The 16,412-nt window shown below is 59.8% G+C and overlaps 1 protein-coding gene across 4 annotated transcripts in view; it reads right to left on the bottom strand.

Annotated features, from left to right (window-relative positions):
* Positions 1-2,531: 2,531 nt before the first annotated feature.
* The window catches only part of CUX1 (cut like homeobox 1), a 375,507-nt gene continuing 361,626 nt past the window's right edge, over positions 2,532-16,412 (bottom strand). For 3 of the 4 annotated variants that reach the window (XM_060078730.1, XM_060078731.1, XM_060078728.1), the window contains exons 15-23: positions 12,044-12,171; positions 11,239-11,305; positions 10,410-10,522; positions 7,388-7,504; positions 5,744-5,827; positions 5,102-5,158; positions 4,494-4,574; positions 3,674-3,738; positions 2,532-3,440 (exon numbers count right to left, since the gene is read on the bottom strand). In XM_060078730.1, coding sequence (XP_059934713.1) covers positions 3,371-3,440; positions 3,674-3,738; positions 4,494-4,574; positions 5,102-5,158; positions 5,744-5,827; positions 7,388-7,504; positions 10,410-10,522; positions 11,239-11,305; positions 12,044-12,171 — 782 coding nt within the window. In that variant the 3' untranslated portion in view covers positions 2,532-3,370. The remainder of the gene's footprint in view (positions 3,441-3,673; positions 3,739-4,493; positions 4,575-5,101; positions 5,159-5,743; positions 5,828-7,387; positions 7,505-10,409; positions 10,523-11,238; positions 11,306-12,043; positions 12,172-16,412) is intronic. The other variant, XM_060078729.1, reaches the window with a different exon arrangement.

The raw sequence follows: 16,412 nt of genomic DNA, 5'->3' as shown, positions 1-16,412 counted from the left end.
GGCGGGTGGAGGCCGGGTGGGTGGCCTGAGTAGTAGGGTAGTGGGGTGGGCGCCCGGCGAGGGCCCCGGACCCTCCGGCGTGGGGACAATGGGCGTCTCGAGAAAGCCCAGATGTCGCAACGGGAGAAGTCAACGTCTGGTTCTCATAAATCCCAAGGGCGAGCACCACGCCCCCTCCCCCCAGCGTTCCGGTGCAGGAAATAGCCCCGGGGCTACAGGGCAAGGAAGACCCGAACACGGGTCCCACCTCCCCACCTTCACAGTGATGGGGACACTGACGCCACCCGGGGGGTCTTCAGAGGTCACACAGGGCTGATGGGGGGGGAGGGGAACACAGCCTTGTCTTCCTCACCCCTGCTCGGTTCTGCAGCCCCAAAACCCGGGGCATAGGTTAGGGCAGATCCCAGTCTGGCTGAAAGAACAAAGACTGCTGCTGGCTTTTGCGAAAGCTTGTGGACTAACCCCTGGGGAGCTGGGGGCCTCCAGGAGGCTTCTCAGAAGAGATGGAGGGGCTCCAGCAGGCCTGGAAGGCGCCCAAGAGGAGCAGAAGGGCATCAGTGTGAGCAGAATTGTGGAAGGGCTGCTCAGAGATGACACCTATTGCTTGCTCCTTGGGGGTGCCGGACTCCTCCCCTCCTCTCCATTCTTGTCCCTGCCGCAGGCCCTCAGCTCCCACAAGCAGTTAGATCTGCGTCTCCCTGCCTTTGCTAAACTCTCTGCAGCCCCACCTCTGGCCGTTCTGTGATCTACCATGGTCTGCCTGCTAGCTGGGAGTGCCTTCATATGTTGCCCTCCCCAACCCATAGTGACCTCTGACCTTTGTGACCTCTGACCTGTAGAGAGCTCTTTAACCTTTCCCAAAGCCATTTCGCATCTCTAATTTCCCAAGAAGCAGGACAGGCAAAGAAGGGTTTTTTCCCAGTCTTGTGGATGGAAAGGGTGGGGCCCACAGAGGAGCGGTGGGTTGGTGAAGGTGGAGACTGCCCCGGAGTCCTCACCTCCTGCCTGCCAGCCCTGGGCTGCCCTCCACAGGGGCTCTAAAGCAAGGCAGGCCTGGTCTGAGGCCCTGGTACCCGGCCCCTACCCTTCCACACACAGACCAGCTGCTCTCTCGCCAGGACCTGGCTAGCAAACACTTAATGAAAGCTTAGGCGCGGACCAAACACCGTTTGGAGCTGCACAGAAGCCTGGACATCTGGCTGGGAACCTGACCTATGAAGGGGGCTGGGAGGCGTGTGGGAGTGTAGGGGTGGGTGCATGACCGCCTGCAGAGTGGGAGAGAGGGAGGGAGGCTCCACACTGCGCGGCCTGGCTGTGGACCCCACCCTCATGGGAGATGGGAGAGCCTGGTCCCCCAGTGGACTAACCTGGTTCCGAGTAGTGGGCTGAGGTCCACTGGTGGGCTGTCATTGGCCAGGGAGGGTCGTGGGGTGTGGAGCCCTGGGCAGGACAAGAGTGCTGATCGCCAGGGAGGAGGAAGTGAGGGGGACTCTGACCTACAAGAGGAACTGGTGGGAGAAGTGGAAGTGGCTGGGGTGGGGAAAGGCGGGGGGAGTGATTAGCCAAGAGTAGCTCTGTCATGGGGACAGGAGTGAGGGTCAGGGAGGAGAGGTCTATCTGGGGTCCCCGAGGGCAGGAGGCTCTGTGGCCTTAGAGGACGTTCTGATGGGACAGATGATGAGGGACACTGGGGTGGGACCCCAAAGGGGACCCCTGGAGGCACAAACTCTAGAGCATTCAGGGCTAAAACTCAGACAGGGGTAGCATGGGGGACTCTGGCCTGGTGGACTGCAGGGTGGGAGCTGGGTGTGGAGCCAGTCTCATGGGCCACCTGGCCAGTGGGATAACGCCAACCACCACAGACCAAGAGGAAGCCCTCTGTCTGGGTGGGAGGGGACCCACACCAGTGGGGCTGGGCTGGAGGCCAGGTGGCCTAGAACCTGTGACTCAGGGGTGTCCCCATGCAAGCCTGGCACAGGGGGCTTGGTGGGCATGGGCTCTGCAGTGTGTGGCAGGCAGGGCCCAAGGGAAAGGGAGAGTACACAGCTCCAGGGTACACAGAAAGGGAAGCAGGTGTTCCCTAGGAGTTGATGTCACATATCCAACCACAGCCTGACAGGCAGTTCTTAAGAAAGGAATGGATTTCTCTTTTTGATTGGGTTGTCTGCTCAAGAGAACTCAGACAAGGAATTCTCTGGTGGTCCAGCGGTTGCAGCTCCACGTTTCCACTGCAGGGGGCACGGGTTTAATCCCTGGTTGGGGAACTAGGATCCCACATGCCGTGCAGTGTGGTTAAAAAAAAAAAAAAAAGAGAACTCAGACACTGTGGGTTTGGGTTTCCGCAAAGCTCTGGACCCACTCAGGGAATTCTTGGGGGTGAGAAAAGGGGGAGAGGCCTCCTACGTGTGGGGGACCGTGCCCCATGCCAGCAGAGCACCTGTGAGGTCTAGCCATACCTCCTGGGGTTGTCGCTGCGGGAACCCACCCACCAGCCTCCTGTACCCTCAGAGTTACAGAGGGCAGGACACCGGTGTGGCTGCAACAATGTGTTTATTCAAAATGTGCAAAGCTGAACACGCAAGTGCAAATCTAAGTTAGGAAGATCCGCCAGTGGCCCCAGGGTGTCCATGCTAGGATGGCCCACAGCCAGTTCTGCTTGGCCAAGAAGCACTTGGGCCCCTCAGACCAGTCCTTGGGTCTGAAGAGCCTGGGGCGTGGGTGCTCCTCCTTACCTAAAAGCCAGAATATCTTGCTAAAGAAGAAAGCAAAAATCATAGTGGGTCTAAGGGGCTGGGAGGGGGTAAGAGAAACTATCCTGCCCTCTGGGGCTCCCTCTCTTCTTGGGGGGGGTGGGGCCATGATAAAGGCAGGTGGTGGGGCTGGACTCAAAGCCTGCTGGCCTGCAAGGAAGGGCTTCCATGCCTTGGTGGGATGGTGATGGATCCTAGGGGAGCCCAAGGGGATCCTGGGGCCTGGCACAGAGAGGCCCAGGGGATCCCAACTGGATTAACCACAGCCAGAATCAGTGGGAAAGCAGTATCATGGCTGGGAGGTCTCTGCCACCAGGGCTAGTGGTCAGGCTGCGGGTGAGACCCAGGCTGGGTCACCAGCCTGAGATGGACCTGAAGGGGTCCCTTTGGCTCAATCTGGCTTGGTCTTGGGAGCTTTCTGGATTTAGGGAGCTGGATGTGGCCGAGACCATCTTTTAAGGGAGTCCAGGGAGACCTGGGGACCTCTGGCACTGTTGGCTGGAGGGCAAGGGCAGCCTACGTTGGGGATTCTCCAGGGAAGCCTAAGTCATTAGAAGCAGCTGAACAAGCAGGGGTGGGGAGTGCAGCCATCACCGTCGTGTCGAGGAAGCCCCGGGACATCACTGCCACAGGTCACCGGCTGCCGCTCCGTTGTCATTCTCGTGGAACTTGTGCAGGTGATCGGCGAACCTGTGGGTCACAGAAACCTTTGCTGAGGCCGAGTGTGAAAAAGAGAAATGTAGGGGGTGGTGGGGGCCATGGAGATCTCCAAGGGGTGTGCACCTTGTGCTGGCGTGGGGGCTGGGGACAGTGGGCTTGGCAGGGGCCGTGGGGTGGACCAGATGGGGGCAGTGATGGAAGGCTGGGGGAAGGCAGGGAACATAAGAATGCGGTGGTGCTGGGGACCGAGGGTGGGTCCTCACTTCTTGGCACAGAAGGTGGCACAGTCCCGCTCCACGCTCTCGCTCCATGCCAGCTTGTAGAGCACCTGCCCAAGGAGAGACATGGTGAGCTGCCTGGGCTGCTCACGGCCGCTCCAGCAGTCCACCTACGGCCCCTGGGCTTGGCTTCCTGACACGTGAAGTTTCTCGTGGCCCAGGCTCCAGGATGGGTGGGCCTTAGAGATGCTCTCGGGCCCACTGGTTTCACAGGTGGTCAGACAGGCCTGGGGATGCAGCTGCCATCCCTAATGTTGCTGGGTGTACCACTGGCAGGGCCAGGACCTCCTGGGCCCTGGGGTCAGAGTTGAAGCCCAGGCTACCATGTAGGGGCCATCTTGACTGCCCTCTCTGGGGGTGGGGATCCCTGAGGCTGGAGCCTTCCATAGGCACTCCCTATGCCCACCTCTCCCCACACGTGGTGGGCACGCAGGCATCACTAGGCCCCTGTATGTGCTGTGTTCACTACCTGGAATGCCCCCTCTGTACCCGAGGAGATTCAGCTCAAGATGTCCCTTCTTTGTGCAGCCCATCTGGCTGCCCCTCAGTAGTCAATTAGACCTGTTTTCCCACCTGTCAGCCTCCCACAGCAGCCCTTCCCTCTACCAAGCCCCTCCGGGACTGGGCCCTGGGTGGAGTCAGCCGGGCTGCTGCACCAGCCAAAGAGCCTGATGGGTGGGCTTGTGGTCCCCAGGGTGGGATGAGGCCCCTGATGGGGAGAGAAGTAGCCAAGAGCAGACGCTGTGCCTGGGGGTAGATGGGGGGAGCGTGGTGAATGCATCCCTGGCCGTGCCTGGACACTCACCAGGAAGACCAAGCAGTGCAGGAATAGTGTGTAGAAGAAGCCGATGGTGCGGGCCATCTTGTTGGAGAGAACCAGCCGCCCCTGGGGAACAAGTGAGGCTTGAGTAGGGCTGAGGCAGGCCTCACCCACCCCTGCAGGGCTCACCCATCCCAGGGCACCAAGGGGAGGGAAGGACAGGCAGCTGGCCTTTCACTCCAGTGTTTAGGCTGGGAACTTGGGCCACAGGAATTCTAGGGAATGGCGCCCCCTCCGGCATAGTTCCAGAACCTACCATGAATTATGCTGCTGTCTGGAGTGGGAGGGACCCTGTTTCGGGTCGCATAGGCTCCGGACGCGCAGGCTCAGCGGCCATGGCTCACGGGCCCAGCCGCTCTGCGGCATGTGGGATCCTCCTAGACCGGGTCACGAACCCGTGTTCCCTGCATCGGCAGGCGGACTCTCAACCACTGTGCCACCAGGGAAGCCCTCGCATAGCTACTCTTGACGGAGCCTGTGAGGGGCAGCGGGATCCCTGGGGCTTTCCAGACTGGGCTGGAGGGCAGGTGACAAGGTGCCCAGAGTCAGAGGCCCAGGCCTGACACGGCGGGGGCACGGGGTGGGGGACTCACCATGCTGAGTGTGGCCTTGTCCCAGGGGCTTAGGCTCAGGTATTTCCGCTGCCGCTCCTGAAGGAGGAGGAGGGATGAGGAGAGGACCCCAAAGGGTCCCCAATGCTCCAGCTCACTGTAGAGAGGGACCGTGCCCTGCTGTCCCTGCAGAATCCCGGGGGCCTGCCAGGGGCTCCCTGGTGCCCAGCCCCATTCAGGGTGACATCCTAGGCTCCCCCAACCTCTGTGTGAGCAGGGCCAGTGACAGGAGCTGCTACCCCCTCTGCAGTGGCCAATTCTGCCTACAGGAGGAAGGTCTTCAGGGCAGGGGGAGGGGGAGTTACAATCTCCCCGCCCCCCCCCACCGTTAAGTCACCTGACACTGGGAGCTCTTTGCTTGTCTGCCTGCCCCCCAGAGTGTGCACCCAGGGCTAACCTGGTCGCTGTCACACACCCTCCCATAGCCCTCAGCATGTGTTCCTGGCGCTCCGGGCCCACCCCGGGTGGACCCCGGGTCTTCAGCGAGCCTGGGGGCTGCCCTGATGGTCTGGTGTGTCAGGGTGCAGTGTGGGGGGCCGCAGGGTGAGACCGGGGCTGGCGGGGTGGGGGGGGTCTGGAGGGAGGCTGAGGCCAGGTGCGCTGGTGGCGGCCGGGTCCACGCACCCGCTTGCTGAAGGAGGAGAAGGGGTCCAGGCGCTCCTCATACTGGGTCGAGTACCGCAGCTCTGTGTCGTCGCTGCCGCCGCCCTGCGAGCAAAGGAGGAGGAGAGACCCCTGTCACAGTCAAGGGACCCAACAGGAAGGCCAGGGCCGAGGAGTGCAGGCCGACAGCATCATAGGGAACCCCAGTTTCCTCCTTAGCATGGTGAAGGAGGGGAGAAGGCCCCGGGTGACAGTGTGACATGGATGGTGCCACGTGTCCAGGGGCACTGCCCAGGGTCAGAGGTCTCCGCCTGGGATCAGGGCCACGGTGCCTCAGGGCAGGTAGGGGAACTAAGGCCCAGAGGGGGGCTGGAATGTATAAGATGGACAGGGCGGGGCGCCGTACAGGGAGGTGGGTTTGGAGGGTCTTCGCTGGGAGTGTGCAGGGTGGCTGTGGAGCCCAGGCCAGCACCTGGGAGACAAGGGACCCCCAGCCCCGCAGCGGGCCACCCACGGTGTAGTTTGCGCGGAGTCTGGGCGCCCTCTGGTGGCCTGAGAACAGCTCCAACCAGTGGTTTGGGGGCCGGTGGCTGAGAGTCTTGTCCCAGGGAGGCCCCCAACCAGCGTGTCACCGCTCCCCATCCTTCTACTGTCCATTCTGCCTCCCCACAGTCTCAGAAGGGTTTTCTTGCACCAGGTGGTCCCCTGTGAGGCCCGGGGGCTGAGAGAAGCCAGGGAGGGCCCTCCCGGCTCAGAACAGGGTGGGTAGCTTTCTGTTGCATTCTCTTGATAGGTTTTTGGAATGTTGGACCAAATTCTGTTTCTTTTTGTTTTTTAATATAAGTTTAAAAGATAAGAATTCCCCTGGCCCAGGGACTTCTCTGGTGGTGCAGTGGTTAAGAATCCGCCTGCCAATGCAGGAGACACCGGTTCGAGCCCTGGTCCGGGCAGATCCCACGTGCCGCAGAGCAACTAAGCCCGTGTGCCACAACTACTGAGCCCGCGCTCTAGATCCCGTGAGCCACAACTACTGAGCCCGCGTGCCACAACTACTGAGCCCGCACTCTAGAGCCCATGAGCCATAACTACTGAAGCCCGCACGCCTAGAGCCCGTGCTCCGCAACAAGAGAAGCCACTGCAATGAGAAGCCCGTGCACTGCAACGAAGAGTAGCCCCCGCTCGCCGCAACTAGAGAAAGCCCGTGCGCAGCAACGAAGACCCAATGCAACCAAAAATAAATAAATAAATTAATTTTTTTTAAAAAAAGAATTCCCCAGGCCTGTCCTGTATGTTCAACATCCCTGGGGTTAAATTCCCACATCCTGGGGTCAACTAGTGGGCCACCCCCATTTCACAGAGGAGTCACCGTGACTCCTGTGGGCCTGAGTCCTGTGAACCCCTGTCTCTTGCTGGGCCTCACCACCTCCTGGCTGGTTCTGATGAACGAACCTCCATAAGGGCTCCACTGTGGGAGGCTCTCCCCAGCCTAGGGAGGACAGCTGGCAGGCCGAGGGGGTCGGGGGGTCGGATGCCCTCTGAGGGCCCCCAGGCCCAGTATTGCCTAGCAGGTCACTTCCCCGAGCCCTCCCGCCTGGATATGCCCGGACCACCTCTCTCCCTTGTCTGGTACACCTGGGGCTGAACTTGTGGAGGGAGGGCACTTACCCGGCCAGGGTAGCTCTGCAGGAACTTGATCTTCTCGAAGAGCTTGATGTTGTCAGCGCGCAGGCTGTCCAACTCACTCTGCAGGGCTTGGATGGTGTGCTGCGCCAGGCGGTTCTCCTGGGGGCAGGCAGGTGGGCGGGTGGGCAGGTGGGCAGGGCCAGTGGTGTAAGACGTGTGGGGAGAGGCCTCTGTGCTGGCACAGGTCCTGCTCTGTCTACCTGGAACCCCTGCTTGGCCTGGGGCCATGTCCTTGACCTGCCAGCCTCTGCTCAAAGCTGCCTGCTTTGGGGAGACCCTGCACCAGGCAGAAGTCACAGTTCTTGGATCACTTTCTTCATGTTGTTTGTTTATGGTATTATCAGCTTAAAAATTATTATCAAGATATAATTCATATAACATAAACATCACCATTTTAATGTGTACAATTCAGTTTTTTTTTTTTTTTTTGGTATATTTACAGTGTTATGTAACCATCCCCACTATTTAATTCCAGAATATCTCTATCACCCCAATAAGAAACCCCACACCCGTCATCAATCACTTCCCATCCCCTCCTCCCCCAGCCCCCGGCAACCACTAACCTACTTCCTGTTTCTATGGATTTGCCTGCTCTGGACATTTTGTATAAACGGAACCATACAATACGTGATGTTAATGTTCGCCAATCTAGGGGCAAAGTGAAATGTGAACTCATTTTCCAACTTATTAAAATGCTTAAATAGGTGTTTTCTTCACACTGCGAAATATTCAAAAGGACAAGAAAAGTCCATGGTAGTCTGGCAGTTCCTCAAAAATTTAAAAATAAAATTACCATATGATCCAGCAATTCCACTCTGGGCATATACCCCAAAGAACTGAAGGCAGGGACTTTGAGATAATTTGCCTGCCCATGTTCATAGCAGCATTATTCACAATAGCTAAAAAGGTGGAAGCAACCCAAGTGTCCATGGAAAGATGAAAAGATAAACAAAATGTGGTCCATCAATACAATGGAATATTATTCAGCCTGAAAAAGGAAGGAAGTTCTGACACATGCTATGACATGGATGACCCTGGAGGACATTATGCTGAGTGAAATAAGCTAGTCACAAAAAGACAAATGGTCTATGATTCCACCTATATGAGATGCCGAGAATAGTCAAATTCATAGAGTCAGGGTAGAATGGTGGTTACAGGAGGACAGGGGGATGGAAATGGGGAGTGAGTGTTTAATGGGTACAGTTTGGGATGTTGAAGAAGTTCTGGGAATGGATGGTGGTGATTGTTGCCTAACAATGTGAATGTACTTAATGCCACTGAGCTGTACACTTAAAAATGGCTAAGATGGGGGCTTCCCTGGTGGCGCAGTGGTTGAGAGTCCGCCTGCCGATGCGGGGACGCGGGTTCGTGCCCCGGTCCGGGAGGATCCCACGTGCCACGGTGCGGCTGGGTCCGTGAGCCATGGCCGCTGAGCCTGCGCGTCTGGAGCCTGTGCTCAGCAACGGGAGAGGCCACAGCAGTGACAGGTCCGCATACCAGAGGGGGGAAAAGAATTTACCATCTTAACCATTTTTTTTTTTTTTTTTTTTTTTGCGGTACGCGGGCCTCTCACTGCTGTGGCCTCTCCCGTTGCTGAGCACAGGCTCCAGACGCGCAGGCTCAGCGGCCATGGCTCACAGACCCAGCCACACCACGGCACGTGGGATCCTCCCGGACCGGGGCACGAACCCGCGTCCCCGCATCGGCAGGCGGACTCTCAACCACTGCGCCACCAGGGAAGCCCTAAGATGGTAAATATTAAGTGATGTGTCCTTTACCATGACTTAATACAAGTACATGGTAAAAAGTCTAAATTTTTAAAGCAAAACGTAGACTATTATAAATACTCTTTCCTCCCTATTTGATCTAATTTGAAGACCTTCTTTTAAGGGCTGTCTAGCCTTCCACAGTGACTGTCCCCTGTCCCTCAGTGGCGTGTGGGTATTCCCTGTCCACTGTCCATGAAGGCAGCTGTGAGGGGAGCAGTCCTGACGGTCCTTCATTTGAAGCCTCTTGCTCCAGAGCCCACATCACAGAGGGTCCCACTGGATCTGGTCCACCCTTGTCACTGGACCAGCACTGGGCCTGGCCCACAGTGGGTGTTCAGCAAATGTCTCCCTCCCCAGGACCTCAGCCTGGAAACGCCATGGGGGAAGCTGTGGGTGTGGAGAGCAAGAGTCTAAACATTTCAGAAACCACTCAAGCCGTGACTCTTTGAGAAGACGGAAATCTTCTTGACTCCTCTTTCTACTGGGAGAGTGAGCGGGGGACCTGGGCTGGCTCTGTGGGATGCAGGGGGTGGGGGGTGGGTTGGGGGGGCAGTGGTCTGCAGAGTCCCTAAGGAGGCACTGCGTGTGAAAGACCCACGTGCAGTCGGACTATCACCTTTGCAGACCAGACTGCCCCTTTCCCTATGGGGCTCCTCCAGGAGGGCCACCAGCTGGGTGCTTAGCAGCCAGCAAGCTCTCTCAGACCCCACAGAGCTCTTGGCCATCTGTACGCTGTTCCTCTTCATAGGGTTCAAAGACTCTCTTCCCTGGGACCTGCCCCTGCTAACTCCCACCTGATTGAGATGTTTCTTCCTGGACGATGGTAACCACCCCCAAATCATCTTCCCGGGCCAGGCTTCTGTCCTGAACTGGCTGCCTGAGTGACCTTCTTACCATCCATCCTGGCAGTGTTGGTCCCCTGCTTAAACCCTTTGGTGGCGCCCCAGCCTGGCACTAGGGACCTTGCCTGGCAACTCTCTGTTTTGTCCCTGCACTCCCTTCTGGCTCCTTGGCCCCATGTTTCCACTCACTCCTTTACCTTGAGTGTCTGAATCTTCTTTCAAAGCCCAGCGTGGCATCACCTCCTCTAGGAAGCCCTCCTTGATTGCACAGAACAAATCTAATCCCACTGAGGTTTATGGTCTGTGACACATCTTTCTCCCCCAAGCCTGTGTGTCCTCTACAGTGTCCTCATGAGGTCCAAGGAGTGTAGGGGAGAGAAGGATGTGACTCACAGCCTCCAGCTCCTGGTTCCGGGCCCGGAAGCGCTCCCTCTGGCTGGAGATGATGGAGAGCAGCGAGTCCACCTGGCCCTCGGGGAGGGTGCTGCTGGCTGGTGCTGAGGGTCCTAGGAGGGAGGGGACAGTGGCTTGGAGTAGCGGGAGGCACAGCCCAGCTGTGGGCCCTCAGGTCACCAGCCCCGAGGGAGTTCTGGCTAAGTGCCATGGGGTGGAAGCCACAAGGTGCTGAGAGGCCGGGGAAGGGGGAGAGGGGCCAGGGTAGCAGCAAGGGGTGGGGTATGAGAATAGGGGCCTTGGGAGGGGGGTGTCCCTGAGGTGGGCCCCTCCTGCCTGCACTGTCTGAGGGCCAGGCCCCAGTGACCCTCCCCTTGTTCTATACTTGGATCTGAGACCCTTACATCTGTCAGACTGGGGCCCCACTTCCTGGGGAAAGCAAAGGGACACTGAAGGGACTGGGTACCCCCTACCACCGCCACCGTGTCCTGGCCCAGCAGCCCTGGGTTCTGGCCTCGACACCCAAGGAGGCACCTCCCCTCCAGCCCTCTGGCTGCATCTCAGGGCTGAGGCCTCCCCAGGGAGCCAACGCCTACCAGCCTTTGACGGCCTCTGGCAGGGCCAATGGGGTCAGGGTCCCATGGTGGGGGGGTGAGGCCTAGAAGGGCAAGTGGGGGGCTCACCCCCTCTTTTAGGTTTCTGCTGGATTGCTGGCGTCGAGACCTGACCTTCTTTGTGGGAGGAGAGTGCTCTTTAGGGCCCAGGGCCCAGGCCGTACCACCTCTTTTCCCTTCCTGCCCTGCCCATCACTGCCTAGGCCCCTCCTCACCATAGAACAGGGCGGTGGCCTCCTTGATGGGCTCGGGGATCTTCTCCAGGCCAAGCTCGGCTGCGCCCTGCAGGTGAGAGGAAGAGGTCAGGGAGGCGCCTCCACACTGGGCATTGAGCACAGCCTTCAAGGAGGCCAAGCAAATAGGGGGCAAGGAGCAGGTGGGGCGGTCTGGAGGCAGGGGCTGGGCACAGCGGTGGCAGGACCTAAGAGGATGCCTCGTGTGGGCCACTGAAGATAAGGCTGGGCCCCAGGTTCACCTCAAGGCCAGAGCTCAGCGGTGGGGTTCACACCGGGCCTTTTGGCCCTGATGGGCGTCAGAGGCCAGGCGAACTAGGCCCTGCCAGCCAGCCTGCTGTGTGGCCCTGGGCCAGCCCAGCTTCTCTCCCTGAGCCCCATTTTTTCATCTGTAAAATGAGGTGGGTGATGTGATGACCTCTAAGGGTCCTTAGGGCTCCAGCCTTCCCTGATCTCGGGGCCTCAGGTCCTCTAGCTGTGAGATGGGTGGATAATCCTGGCCTTGCTTCTGCCCAGAGCTCCCAGGGCAGAGGTCCAAGCCAGTGCCCGGACACAGGGGGCTTTATGTCCTTTGCCCTGTGGCTGGGCATCCCCAATTGGGCCTTTGTGGTGAAGTGAGCAGACAAATCCCAGAGGCTGTAGGTGACAGCCCCTGTGGGGCTTGGGGCGGGGCAGGTGGACACCAGCTGCCTGAGGAATGGGCTGGCTTACTTGGAAAGCTGGTATTCAGTGAGGCTGAGAGAGCCCTGGGCAGGTGGTGAGGGGGCAGGGTCGGGGGTGGGCTCACCTCGGCATCCGGTCGCTGGATGGACTGGATGGTGCTGAGGTCCTGCTCCAAGCGGGCGATCAGGTCCCTCTGCTCGGCTGCTGTGGCCATGACCTCCGTGACGTGGACCTGCAGCTCTGCACAGCGCCCTGTGCCAAAGGAAGACGTGGCCGTCAGAGGCAGGCTGGTGGGACCCGCGGTGCTCTCCCCGCTCTGTGCCTCCCAGCCCACAGCCTGTGCCCCTGCCCGAGGGGCCAGCATTAGCCCAGCCGGCAGGGGTCGGGCACTCCTGGCATGAGCTGCTCATGGAATTCTCTGAGTAGGGGAAGGGGCCCATGTCAAAGATTTAGGAGCAGCGGGCAGCCCCCTCCCCGGCTCCGCTGTGACCAGCCCCTCTCCCTCTCCAGGCCTCACTGCTTCCGGCAAGCAGGGCAAGGAAGCTGAACCCAATGAGCCCCAAGTTTCTTCCAGGGCTGATGCCCTGGGATAATGACCAGAGAGATGCCGCGGCGGGTAGGAGTGGGGAGAAAGGTAAGGGAGGTGCAGTGGGGGGCAGGCCGGCCTCCCTCAGAACGAGCAGGGGCCGGGGGAGTGAGGGCTCCCACTGACACCAGACTTGCTCGGCCCCTCCGCCAACACGCTTCAGCGCAGCGTTAGGGATGGAGCAGCTCCCCCAGGACTCCCTTGGCCCACAGCCCCGTCCCTCTCTCCTAGCCCGGTGCCAGGTGTCGTCTTTACAACAAAGCAAATCCAAAATAATTCTGTGTGGGGACTTTCCTGCCTTTTTGGAGGGTGGGAGATGTTGCCGAGGCTCCCAGCACAGTCCCCGTGGGTGCCTTCAGCTGCCGTCGGCAGGGAGGACAGCAGTGGCCTGGCAGCTGGGCAGACCCGAGTTTGAGGTCTGGCCCTACTTCTGGTTGGCTGTGTGATGCTGGGCAGCGACTTGCCCTGTCTGGGCCTCATTTATAAAATGGCGACAGTAAACCCTGCTCAGAGCCGCAGAGAGGGTAGCGGAGGCTTGAGGCCGGAGGCCTGGAGTGCTGTGCTTCGGGGTAGACTGTGTAGCCACCAGGGGGCACTGTTGCCTCAGAAATGCCCCAAGGCCTCAGGCTGTGGGCAGTGCCAGGAGAATGGCACCAGGCCCTCCTGGGCAGACTCACCCCCACCTGCTCCGTCTCGTGGGTGCCTGCTGCACACCCAGCCCTTTATACACCTCACGACAGTCTCATCAGTCAGATCAGATGATTTCCATTTTACAGATGGAGGAACCGAGGCTTCCCGGCCTGGGACCGTGCAGACCCCAGGTGTGCACCGCCGACTATGTCTAAGCCCTCCCCACATCAGGGTCTCCATTGCTTCAGGCTCTGAGTGGATTTCTTCCGTCAGACACCACTGAGCTCCTTCTGTACCTGGCGGGTAGGTGGTGTCGGCCGAAGTGAGGGTCCAGGGTGGGGCTGGGGAAAGAGGCTGGACCCGAAGGCAAGGCTGGGGTATGGAGGAGGACCGTGGGTGGCAGGGTTGGGGTCTGGCCTTCAGCCTGCAGGCCCTGGGTGGCCTCCAGGAGCTTTAAGTAGACCCCAGAGGGGAGAGGCCCAGAGCGGCCCCCCAAGTGTCACCACCCGCTGGCCTGGGCGACGGGGCCTTGGTGAGCATCACACACGCACAGGAGGAAGGTGGACGGGAGTCATGGTGAGGTGTATGTAGGGAGAGGGCATCATTATTAATGTTAAAAAATTAAAAAAAAATTTTTTTTTTCCACCATGCCACACAGCATGTGGGATCTTAGCTCCCTGACCAGGGATCGAACCCACGCCCCCTGCAGTGGAAGCAGGGAGTCCTAACCACTGGACCGCCGGGGAAGTCCTGAGGGCATCACTATTAGAGGTGAAGGGCCTGGGCTGAGGAAGGGGACAGGTTCAGTTCTGGGCACCGGGCGTCCAAAGGGACAGCCACAAAGAGGAGCATGTCCAAAAACGGCTCTGGGTGGACAGACCCCGCCCGGGGATGAGCGGAGGGCGTGGAGCCCAGAGAGGGCGCAGGTGGGCAGCCTCCCACCTTGAGGGATGAAGGCCCCGGGGACAGAAGGGACAGGGTGGAGGTTGGGGAGCCCATGGAGAGGTGGCCTGCTGCTCAGTCCCGGGAGGTGTTCACGCAGCGTTGTTCTGAGGGGACCCAAGCACGGCACAAACGTTGGCTAAAATGTCAGTGAGACGATTCCTCGGCAGGCCCCTGGGTAAGGAGCGGCTTGCAGCTCCAGGAGCCGTCCGTGGGCAGGGGGGAGATGAGGGGACATCCAGGCCGGGTTCCCTGCGCGTCTGTGCCTGTGTCTGGTGCTGGGGGTGGGTGGGTACCCAGGTCCCTGCCCGTGCACACGTGACACTCTGTGCGCGTGTGAGAGCCCTGCCGGCAAGCCCTCTGTGCTAGGCTGCCCCAGCCAGTGGGCGCCAGGCCACTCGGTTAAGCTGGTCTGGAGGGCCTGCCTCAGCCACTGCTGCAGAAGCTCCCAGGCAGCGGGTGAGCCACTGAGGAGACCTCCGGGGGTGCACGGCTGAGTGCTGGCGGTGGCTGTTCCCCAAGAAGTGGCTCTGGGTGAAGCTGAGGGCTGGCTGGCGTGCCCTCACGGCTCGCGTGGAGGTAGCTGCCTGTGGGGCACCGGGAAGAAGCCGGGCAAAGGCGGGGCAGTGGAGGTGATGGGGCAAGGCTGCGGGAAGGCCCTGGGTGGGACCCGCCACCCCTCACTTCCTTCCGTCTCCTCTGCTGGGGGTGGGAACACTCAGACCAAGATTTGGGATCACGTCTCTGGGTGGCCACTTGGTGTCAAGGGAGGCTGCTGAGCTGGAGTCTGGCCGACCTGGGCTTGAATTCGGGCCCTGGGGCAAGGCAGTAGAAGGCCCTGGAAAGAGTCGTGACCCCCATTTTTGCGGAGAACCCAGGAGGGTAGGCCTGTGCTTGGAAGTAGCCGCCCAGATGGGGAAGGGGCGAGCCGCTGGGTGGTTGGGCTATGGCAAGTCTGAAGTGCCAGTGAAACGGCTAAGGGGACATGTATGGTGGGGAGCGGGACCCACAGGCTGCAGATGCAGGCTGCGGAGACCTCCGGGTCCTGGGGTGACTGAGCGCCCCGCAGCAGACATGGATGCCCAGAGCGTGCTGGGTGAGAATGGCCAGAACTTCTGGGGATGCTGACCTTTTCAGGAGCGTCCCGGAAAAGACCCGGAGAAGAGGTAGCAGGCAGCCGGGGGGAGATCAGGAGGAAGCGCTAAGACACCACGTTGAATAGGAGACGTCAGTGAGTGAGGAGGGGTCACGGGGGTCTCAAGAAAGGCTGGAGCGTTCGGGCAAGGTAGTGGCGGAGGTGGGGAGAAGCAGGGGTGTAGAGGTGGGGACAAGCCCGCTCTGGACAGATGCCAGGTGGGGGGGGTGGCATCCTCAAGAGATGGTTTTTTCAGGAGGATGCTGCAGGATGGAGTATCTGCAACCCGGGGAAAAGCCTGTGCAGAGAGAGAGGCTGCGTCTTGGAGGGGGAGGGGGAACCGAGGGATGAGCGTGGGGCTTGGGGCTGGGGCGGTGGAGAGAGACCCCTCGCCTCTGAAAGGTGGCCCACGTCAGGTGGGTCTGAGACAGTCCCCCTCCCTTTATGAAGCTTTATGGGACCTCGTCCTTCTGGGAGAATCCGGGAAGGGCTTTCTAGGGGGTGAATTTCAATTTCACGAGGCGAGAAAGAAAGCAAAGCAACGTCAAGGTCAAGACTTAAGGAGACAGGACTATGACTGTGGGTAAAGGCCTGATTTCTGACTGCAGGGCGATCAAATGCAGAAACGTAGCCCGATCGCGATCGGATGGTGTCACACCCAGGGCTTTCCCGAACTCGGGGGACCCCTTTATTAAATCAGCCACCTGCGAGCCAGGCGGGAGCCCTGGAGGGGCGCAACACGCACCGTCTCTCTGCCCGGAGGGATCTGAGGGGAGGTGAACCACTAGCACGCCCGGCCCCTCCCCACCTCTGTGCCCGGGTGTCCCCACCTCTGTGCCCGGGTGTCCCCACGGGTGGCCAGAGATGCCTCCCTGTGCCTGCAGGTGCCAGCACCTCGCTCTGTGCGGCCTCAGCAAGTCTCCTCCGTGTCCTGCGGCCCTTGCTTCTTCCCACAAGCACGCAAGCACTTTATCCTCCCATCTGAAACGCACACCCTCCCATTCTCTTGACCCCACTGACCCCTCCAGCCAAACTCCCTGAAGAAGGTGCCTAGTCTCGAGTGTCCACTTCCGTAAACCCTCCCTGTCAGACTTGGACGCCCACTCCACCAACTGTCCTCGCCAAGGTCACTGATGACCTCACACCTCACTCCGTCCTCATTTCTCAGCCCTCATCTTACTGACCCATCAGCACCTGTTT

The sequence above is a fragment of the Mesoplodon densirostris genome, chromosome 16, assembly GCF_025265405.1.
Source record: "Mesoplodon densirostris isolate mMesDen1 chromosome 16, mMesDen1 primary haplotype, whole genome shotgun sequence".
Lineage (NCBI taxonomy): Eukaryota > Metazoa > Chordata > Mammalia > Artiodactyla > Ziphiidae > Mesoplodon > Mesoplodon densirostris.
The sequence above is the reverse complement of the archived record's forward strand: the minus strand, read 5'-3'. Positions and strand labels throughout refer to the sequence as shown.